The sequence below is a fragment of the Aptenodytes forsteri genome, unplaced genomic scaffold, assembly GCF_000699145.1.
Source record: "Aptenodytes forsteri isolate BGI_AS27 unplaced genomic scaffold, ASM69914v1 Scaffold23, whole genome shotgun sequence".
NCBI lineage: Eukaryota > Metazoa > Chordata > Aves > Sphenisciformes > Spheniscidae > Aptenodytes > Aptenodytes forsteri.
The window spans coordinates 6,177,380-6,187,103 of record NW_008796043.1 but is presented as its reverse complement, the minus strand read 5'-3'; the positions used below and the strand labels follow the sequence as shown (position 1 = coordinate 6,187,103).

The following is a 9,724-nucleotide window of genomic DNA, read 5'->3' as shown; positions in this document are numbered from 1 at the left end:
TATGGGCGCGGAAGTGTTAATCACGTAGTTTATGAATGTCGAAGTCGCTTTAAAAATCCTGGCTTTGACAAAAGCGTCTTAATTTTGCTTTAAAGTTACTAATTCATGATTTCCAAGCGTTAGGCTGACAATCCCGTGTACTAGTGCCGTGCAGCTGCCATAAATGCAACTCCCAAGCGAGGCCGGTCAGGCTGGGGGGTAGAAAAACGCTTTCGCGGGGCTTTTGCTGCTGGCCAATTTGGCTGGCAGAGCTGCTTTTGCTGCTCCTGACGGGCTGACGCCAGGTGGCCTGACCGATGCTGCAATCAGCAGTTTTGGGAGTGCTGATTGCACTCTGCCGCTCTGTTTGGGATCTGTTTGTTTGGGATCTGTTTGGGGTCTGTTTGGGATCTGCCTGGGAGGAAGAACACTAAAAGTGGGGTGCGACACATTCCCGTGCAGCCTCTCTTGTGATTTCCCCACCGCTTTATTGCCTTCGCGGCCGGGTAGCACACGATGCGCTGCTGGAATAAAATATGTAATTTAGCTGATATTGCCATCTGCTGACAAAAATGCAGATTAGTGTTGGTGTCATAGCTTCAGGGGCTAATTTATGTTGGCCGGGGACCTCTGGAGGGTCACGTAGCCCAACTTTCAGCTGAAAGCAGAATCCGGTTAGGTCAGGCTGCTCAGGGGATTGTCCGGTTGTGTTTTGAATAGCTTCAGAGATGGAGATTTCACAGCCTCTTTGGCCAAACTTCCACTCTTTCACCACACTCACAGTAAAATGGGTTTTTTTTCCCTGTATCTAAAAAGATTTTCCCATCTTCCAGCTTGAGTCTGTTGTCTCTTGTGCTGTCACTGTGCCTGCCTGAGAAGAGCGTGGCTCCCCCTTCTCTGCATCTTCCCATTTGGTAGCTGGGGAGAGCAGTTAAGATGTCCCCAGAGCCAGCTTTCTGCTTAGGGCTGAGCAAACACAGCTCGTGCTCCAGCAGCCCCAGCCATCACGGTGGCAGTGAACTAGACTTGCTCCAGTATGTCAGTGTCTTTGTTTTTATTCTGGGGAGCCCAAACCTGGACACAGTACTCCAGATGTGCTCTTACAAGTCCCAAAGGGGACTTGTATCCCTCCTCAAGAGAGAGGAATAACTCCAACCCTTGACCTACTGGCTACCCCCTTGCTGATGCAGCCCGCTGACTCATGTTCAGCATCTTGCCCAGCCCAACCACCCTGTTCCTTCCTGCAAAATTGCTTTCCATCCAGTCACTGCCCAGCTTGTACTTTTCCATGGGGTTATTCCATCCCAGGTGCGGGACTTGGCATTTGGCAAGTGCTAAACAAAGCTAGAGTAGCTAAAGTTATATTGTGTTTTAATTTTGATAGCGTAAATAAAAAATTTATTCAGCACTATGCAGCGTGATCCTAAAAGCAGGGGACCGAGTCGCCACATTTTCTAGGCACTCCACATAAGCAGAGGATGCAGCGGACATAGCTTGCGTAGCTACAAGTTAAAAAAATGCAAGAACCTTGTTTCAGTGCTTGTGAAAAAGGTAAAGGATAGCAAAACTGACTAAACAGAAATGGCATTTCCTTTCTGAAAGAGTTATGTAGAGAAGAAGTGATTTAAGAATCATAGGTGAGAGAGAACCGATTTATAATTTACAAAACAAGCAAAAGGGAATCTATTGCAGTGACAACTTCCACCATAAACTAATTAAGTCCATAACATCACACTTGTCTACCACCTACAGTATAAACAGAGAGAAGAGGTAGTATTTTAATATTTATCTAAATCTCTGATGGATATCTTTATTTAAATGGCTGTCTAAATTCACACTGTTATCCCAGTACAATCCCTCAGAGAGTGCTGCCTTTTTTGCACTCACAAGCTAAAGTGAAGTGGTATAGGTGTGACGACTGATTAACAAACACTAATCAGACTAAGCCTATCTTTGGTCATAGAGACTTCTGAAATCTTTTGTTATGGCAGATGCAGAAACTCAGACATGTATCTGTTTTTATGTCGCCTCTGTACACTGGCAGCCAGCAGACCAGAGCAGGGTATTCCTTCGGTCCTGCTGCGGCCTTCGGTCTTCATCGTGGCTGCGTGCCATATTCAGGGGGTGAGGATGCAGAGCTACCTCCAGCAGCTCCCGGGCATTTAAGTGTAGTTGCATGAGTGTTACCGATGATAAAGTTGGCACCACTGACTGTGTCATCTTAAAGTTATCTCTTCCCTTCTGGGCAGGAAAAAAGTAGGCCTGACTAGTTAACCCTGATCAATGCTGCCAACAGCTCATTGCCTTGTCTGTGGTACGCATGGCCCAGAAGAGACCGTCCCCACTGTCAGCTGCTCTCGCTGAAGAACATTTGTCATGTTATGCCTTATAGGGTTCCCTTTTAAACTCAGGATTATGCATAGCTGTTAGGGACTGTCTGCTTGGAAGGCTAATGGGAAATACTTATTCTGGTTCTCAGCGGTGTACACAAAACTAAATTTTGCTGCCTGGAAGAAGAGGCCAATATTAATTCATCGTGTAGGGTGTCCCTTGGTGCCTCCATAGCTGTTAGCTGTTAGGGACTGTATGCTTGGAAGGCTAATGGGAAATCTGGTTCTCAGCGGTGTACACAAAACTAAATTTTGCTGCCTGGAAGAAGAGGCCAATATTAATTCATCGTGTAGGGTGTCCCTTGGTGCCTCCATCACACCAAACAAGTCCTTTAATTGTCCATTAGAACCAAATAAGCTCTTTTGCTCACTGGACACCCTGAGTGGTGTAAAGGTGCCTGCCGGGAAGCTCGTGTAAAATAGCTGCCTGCTTTGTTCTGTTCTGCGTCTTTGACGGAAAGCCCTGAGCGTTGCCTTTAGAGGTGTAAGCCTTGCTGTGAATCCATCGCTTTAATCAATGCAGAAATGAAACTTGTGTTGCCGCTTCCACTAGAAACTCAAGCGCCTAGTGGTAATGACCTTGTAATTTCTAGATGGCAATCTGTCTGAATCTGACTTGTGCATACAAATGGAAACACAGTACGTGATCACTTTGCAACAAAATCAATTAAAATGTCCATTGCTGTTTATTCTCCATAATTTATTATGAGCCTTTATTATTTCTATTGTGATAGCACCCAGAGGCACTTGCAAGAAGTGGGAGCTACGTTAAGCAACTCCTTGAACATGGGAAAGCAGGATATTCTCCTTGCACATCTTGCAATCTGTGTGAAGACAAGCTGCAACAGGTGGGTGAGAAGTTTCACCCAGTTTCTCACACCTCCACTTTTTTGTAGAGCCAGTCCAAACCACTACAGGTTGTTCCAAGAATATTTATCCAGCCAAACCAGAATAATACTTGTACTAAACAAAGCTGGTGTTTCCTATTCGGCGTTGTAAGCAAATAATTTTCTTTTCATCAAGTCTCATTTGTCAGCCTTCCTCACTTGTGGAGGCCTGCTTGCCTTTTAATTACACCTGCCTCAGTGTACCTGTTGCTTTGGTCAGAGGCTCTTGGCTTCAGAGTTCCCATATGGGATCAAATCAGACTGAGGGGCTGAGAGCAATTTGCCTGATGCTGCCAATAGTCACTTAAATGTACATGTAGTATGACAGGTGATGCTGAATCAAGTCTTTTTATCTTTTCATCTTTGTACCTGCCCTAGTGTATTTTGATGGCTGCTCTACCAACCTGTGCTAGTGTGTCCCTATCTAACCTTAGTAAGTCCTATAGTCACTCTTTAAGATCACATCCTTTCTGCATTTATCATTGAGGTCACTGAAACTTGTTCATTTTTATTACAATTAGGTGAAGTTATTTATTGCCTAGTAGCAAAAGCTTGGGACTCGAATTCAAAAGAGTCAAAGTTTGTTCCAGTTTTGCTACAAACTTGCTGGATGATCTGGGCAGGTCTCAACCTCTCCAGCACAATTTCCTCTTCTGTAAAGTGGTGCCAATTGCGTGGCAGCATGTGGCCTAAGAACTTCAAAACCAGGTGTCAACCAGTGAACTGTTGAAGGAAAACACTGTAGAAATGCAGGTTATTATTGCAGCAGAGTCTGGAGACACGCTGCACTGGTTGCTGTGAGCAAATAGGTGCAGTGTGTACTTGTGCCAGATACTGTGCATAAGCACTGATATGCTAACAAATTCAAGGTTTGACCTATTAACGGCTGCGTATGGCTCCTGGTTTGCATTAACGTTGGTTTACTGAGTCGCTGTGAGCACCATGCTGCCACTTTGTGAGTAACTCAGCATTTGCTGTCGAAGTGGAGAAGATGAGCAGAACTGTCACAGGGGAGTCCCTGAGGGCACTACCAAAATCTGACTTGCAGGAGGAAGAGGAGACAGGTTTATGAGCCACAATTCACCTGAGGAACAGCCTGTTTATGGCTGGACTTGAAGGCATTTTGTCAGTTTTATAACGTTTTGTCCCAGTGAGTAGGGTCCGATGCAGTAGCATGGCCAAGGGAGCACCTGCAGAGACTGTTCTTGGAGTCTTCAGAAAGTAGAATAGTTCTTCTGCCTCTTCATGCGATGTAGTCCAGACAAGCAGACCACGAGGTTCTGGTATCACTTTTCCAACGGGATTATAGGAGCCTATACCCATATGCTGGATACAAAGTATGTACGCATACATGTTTACGTATATACCACACAAGAACACATCTGTGCAGTACATTTAAAATTACAGTCTGTTTCAGGCCTGTGTTGTAGGTTAGTGTCATGCTCCACCTGTGCATCCAAGCCAGTGAAACATTGGCCATAGCAAAAAGTTGCATCTCTTGTTCCTTCCTGACTTAGCCGTGTTCCCCACGGGCACACCCCAGATCGCTCTGCTGATCCCTGCTCCCTGGCAAGGTGCAGCACTATGCAGCCCTTGTGCCAGCTCTGACCGAACTGACTTGACATTAAAAGCAGGACATTAAAGCATTAGTCCAGTTAAAATGCCTTGTCAACATTGTGAGAGCGAAATGGATTATTTAGAGACAACTTAGGTATGTGTCTCAGATTTCATTTTGCCGTGCAGCTACAGCCACAGTTGCTAGGCATATGGTCTTGTTATTGATCTCATGAGAGTTAGCATCTCTTTAAATCACTGAGGAGATAAAGCAAAACGTTTATTGATTCATATATTTTAAGATCAAGGAGACTATTTTGATCACATAATGTTAATTCCTGCATATCATATCATTTCATCCAGTAATTCTTGCATCAAACACAAAATGTTTCAGGTGAAACGCATCTTTCAGAATGAAAAGTAATTTTTTTTTGTTAAAACTCAAATGATGAAGGAATCATCTCAGCAATTTGTTTCAACAGATAATTATAACCTCACTCTCACTCTTGACAATCCATAGCTTGAAGTTTGGATTTGTCTAGTTTCAGCCTCTTGACACTGTTTTGTTATGCTTTCATGTGCAAAATTAAGGAGCTTTCCACTACCAGAAATCATCCTTTGTAGTGACTTAGGCCATGAACAAGGCACAGTGCTTTCTCTTGATATTTTCTGAATAGATGGAGATGCTTTACTGAGTTGTGGCTATAGGAATTTTTGATGATGATTCAAAAATGTAGCTCATCACAATAGAAGAGTGTAGGAATAAGGCAAAAAGCCTGGGATGTCAAACACAAGGTCAAAAATACAGTTTTCAGTGTAGGCTCTTTTCCCCTTTTATAGCACGCATAATCCACTGCATACCATAATAAGCGTATCAGCAGGGTGTTGACTTTTTTTTAACTGAAGTAGGTCAGATCAGTGTAAGGGCCAGTTTTACATTTAGGAATAATAACAGAACCACCAAGACATGTTTGACTAACTGAATAAAAGTATAGTCTTATTCCTTTGGTTCCTAAGCTGCTTTTTATAATCTTCCCTTCAGATCTGACCTAATGGATGTTAATGTCAAGGGGAGTCTGTCAGTGATGCCTGGATCTTTGAAACAAACCTTGTTATGTCATGCTAAAGTAAGATTTCCTGTTTCTCAAGCCAGGGCATTGGCTTTGTTTGTTTTGTGAATGCTATCTCATCTGTAAAGACCTGGAAAATAATAAAAGTCTAATCGATCAAGTGGAATAGAACAAAGTGGTCTTTACATAAATAGGAAATTAATTCTGGTATTCTACAAAGAGAAAGAGCAGAATACAGAAGAGAGGGAAGAAATACTGAAGTATGCAGACAAGATAATCCGAGGAGTATATTAATTTTTATTGAAATGATGGTATGGAAAAAAGTGTTTTAGCAAAGCAACATTCCTGTTGCAGAGTATTAGTCTTACGCGTAGTTACATAAATTTAGATAGGCTTTATCAAATGCATAAAAGGGCAGGTCAAAACAAACTGTGGAATTCAGAAAGTATGAAACTGTTGTGACATTCCCAAGGACCAAATGCAGAGCCGCTGTGAGAAGGCACAACTCCATTTAGTCCCATGTGTGCAGTACAATATTCTGTTGCTGGAAAAAGGAGCCTTGTGTATAATCTTTGGTTGGACTCGTAGCAAACGTTAACCTTTTAACACTGCTGACCCAAGGGTTCCAGACAAAGGCAGTATTTTATGTCTGTTCAGTGTTTACATTAAGTGAAGTACAAATGGGCCGGGGTTTGTGCTACCTCATTTTCTGTACAATTCTGAAATTTCTGAGACAACACAAGATTTGCTTTATTTATGGATTTCCCAGTAGTCACCATGACTGGCTGAATAAAGAAGGGTGAATTATTCCTGCAATTAGGCTCTGAGGCAAATAATCAGCGTTGTTAAAATGCATTAAATATGACCTGTAGCTGTTTGATCTGGTGCTCTAATCCTCTCAGCTCCTCTAAACTAAACAAAGGTGGGTGGATCAATAGTGAGATGGTTTTGCTCCAAGGGAAGAACAGCATGTGCAAGTCAGGAGGTACAACGTTGCCTTTGGTATCACTACTGAACAGATGTCCCTGCACACTGCACTGCAGTGATCATCTTAAATTAAGAGCTCCAGGTATTTGGGACCTCTGAGGCTACACCACTACCACGTCACTGACGGGATGCCACTTCTTTCTATACCCCATGAGCCTTTCCTTATGCTCATCCCCATCCTACAATGGCTTGATACTAGTGAAATAAAAGAAAGATGCCCTTTACTTTTCCTTGACTCATTTATGTAGCCTGTTCTTGGTTGCACATCCTTTGTACTCGCTTGCAGCTGATGGGAATTCACCAGGCTATAGCACCTGCATAAATCCCAGGTGGAGAGGACAGCAGGCTGGGCTCCTGGATCTGAATGTGCAGAGGGGCAAGCCTAAAAGCAGCGTGCTAGTGGAGCTGATTTTTTGGGGGGTGTAAGATGGATATATATGGCACTTTGGGGGGAAAAGAAACACCAAAACCCAACCCAAAAAACAATTTGGCCTGTTACCCTGTCCCAGTTCTACTTCACATCATTATATGGTACCTACCTTCATCTTGCCATCTATGAAATGGATTTGGTGCCCCTTAATTTCTAGTCTAAATTTACTCTTGTCTGTTGACATGAACTGATGAACAGCTGCTGCATTTCACTGGCGTGTGAATGAAATCATTTATTTCCCTGCCTCCACCCACAATGCATTTTGGAACTTACAAAGGTAATAGTGTCTGCAGAGCACTGTGAAAGCCTTGGACAAAAGGCATGACAACTATGCAAAGAACTACTGTCAATATTAGTAATCACTTCAGCCACCAAGGGAAAGCAGGTTTCCGTTTTAGAACAACAAACAAACCACAGCAGTATTTACTGAGCACTTTAAAGATAACAGCAGCTACATAAATAGTAAGAATTATTAAGGTTTCTTTGTGAAAAGGTTAATTGCATGGTGAGAAACAGTATTGCAACTTTCTGCAGGCAGAATAAGCACCTTTTGGTTAGAGGGAACCCAAAACTAAACCCAGCCCTCTCTCCAGAGGCTCCAAGATGAAACAGATGCTCCCAACGGGAAGGTTTCCATGCCTAAAAATCCCATGTTGGCTGAATAGTGTCTTCGCTGAAGCTAGATTCAACTTCAGCCTGAACGGGGCAGAGAAAGACTTTGCTGCCAGTTCTCCACCATGGAGCCACACACACACACAGCCTGTGTGCTGTATCAGCCAGCACTAATCAGAGCAAGGAGGGAGCTATAAGCCTCTCCCTTCAACCTGTGCTAGCCCCACATTTCAGATTTTGTTTAGAAATAAGAAAAGCCAGTTATAGCCCAATATCACTCAGAAAAAGAGGACCTGGTAACTGCATCCTCTCAGAAGAAGGTCAGCAGATGCTCTGTATGGGATGCAGCATCCCAGGTGTTCTTTACTTCTTGCACGAGAGCCACGGCTGCGGTGGCCAGTCACAGAGGCAGCTGGACACACAACTTGGAAAGTCTTACTCTAAATGGTGGGGAGCAGACATGCATCTTCCCATGGACAGGCATAGTTCAAGAAGCAGCTCTTTGCTGAGCAGCTGCCCCCTTTGGGGTGAGACCACTCTCACAAGAAAATACACCTGGCAGAAAGGAGAGGCCACCTGCAGATACTGGACACCTGCATGTTGTTGTCTCAGCTTGCTTACTGCAGCTGTCATAGGACCACTGTTGGCTTGCCCTGTCCTCTCTCCTATGCTCTGCTATCAGGAAAAAATAGGAGACCCTCACCAACAGTGGATGCTTCCACATTTTTTAGGAAGACCGCTTGATCATTACAGCCTGTCTGATATTAAGAGTATTTATTGCTCACCCAGCATGACTACTGCAGACCTTCTAACAATTACCCTCCTCCTTTACAGCTGTGAAAGGGCTTTTCATCTTAAGAGTGTGGTTGTTCCCAGCTGTTGATCTGAAGAAACTTCAGGGAGAAAGATCAATATTGAGGCCAGGCTGCCTAGAGTCCCTCTAGCGTTCTCCAAAACAATATGTTCATCTTCAATCCACCGGGGGCTCCAAATAAACCTATCCTCTCCAGTGTTCCTTGCTAAAGAAGTTAGAGTCTAGTCCTGTGTAATGCCATGCAACTTAAGTTCCCAATAAGGCTCTTGAGATTTCTGCATGCTCCATATTTTTTAGTCTTTTGTAGAACTTAACCCTGGATACAATCATCCTCTAAGCATCTTGCATAATTCTTTGGTTCTGTACCATTTCGTCTGCAAGTTTCTGTTAGGCACAACATTATTTTAATTTAAAAATACAGCAGCATAAATTACCTAAACAAATAGAATTTTCTGGTGTCTTCTTACATTGTTGGAAAACTTAAAGCTTTAAAACTTAAAACTTAAAGCTTTCCTTTCTAATGCTGAATTTCTGTTCATTCAATTTCTATTGAATAGCAATTCCAGTTTGCAAGCAAAGGTATGCCCGCTTCTGTTCTCTTCACCAGAACCCCGACTTCTTACCTAACTTACAAAAAGAATAACTTTATGATTTGGTAATATATATGGCTAATTTGCACTAAGTAAACTACATTCATTTATGCTAGCTCACTAAAAGATTTTTTTTTTAACTCACTGAAGCAAAAGTTCAACAGTTCAGCTGGCAGACATTTTTTAAGCAGGGAATATTTTGTTTCCTTACAGTCATCTTCTCTGTCTTCAACTTTTAAAGCAATTTTTCAGTCATTTGCCAAGGTTTGAAGGCAGGTGAAGTGCCTGGATTTATGTACTGAACTAACTTTATACCTCAGCTCACTGTAAAATAATCTCTAATGATTTTGTGGCTAACAGGACATAGTATATACTGTTTATACTGCAAAAATGACTGGGTTTTAATGGGGT

The 9,724-nt window shown here is 42.9% G+C and overlaps 1 protein-coding gene across 1 annotated transcript in view; it reads right to left on the bottom strand.

Moving 5' to 3' along the window:
* The window catches only part of NPC1 (NPC intracellular cholesterol transporter 1), a 36,243-nt gene extending 28,831 nt beyond the window's left edge, over positions 1-7,412 (bottom strand). Inside the window, exon 1 of the mRNA XM_009285675.2 lies at positions 7,407-7,412. Coding sequence (XP_009283950.1) covers positions 7,407-7,412 — 6 coding nt within the window. The remainder of the gene's footprint in view (positions 1-7,406) is intronic.
* Between the last annotated feature and the right edge of the window lie 2,312 nt (positions 7,413-9,724).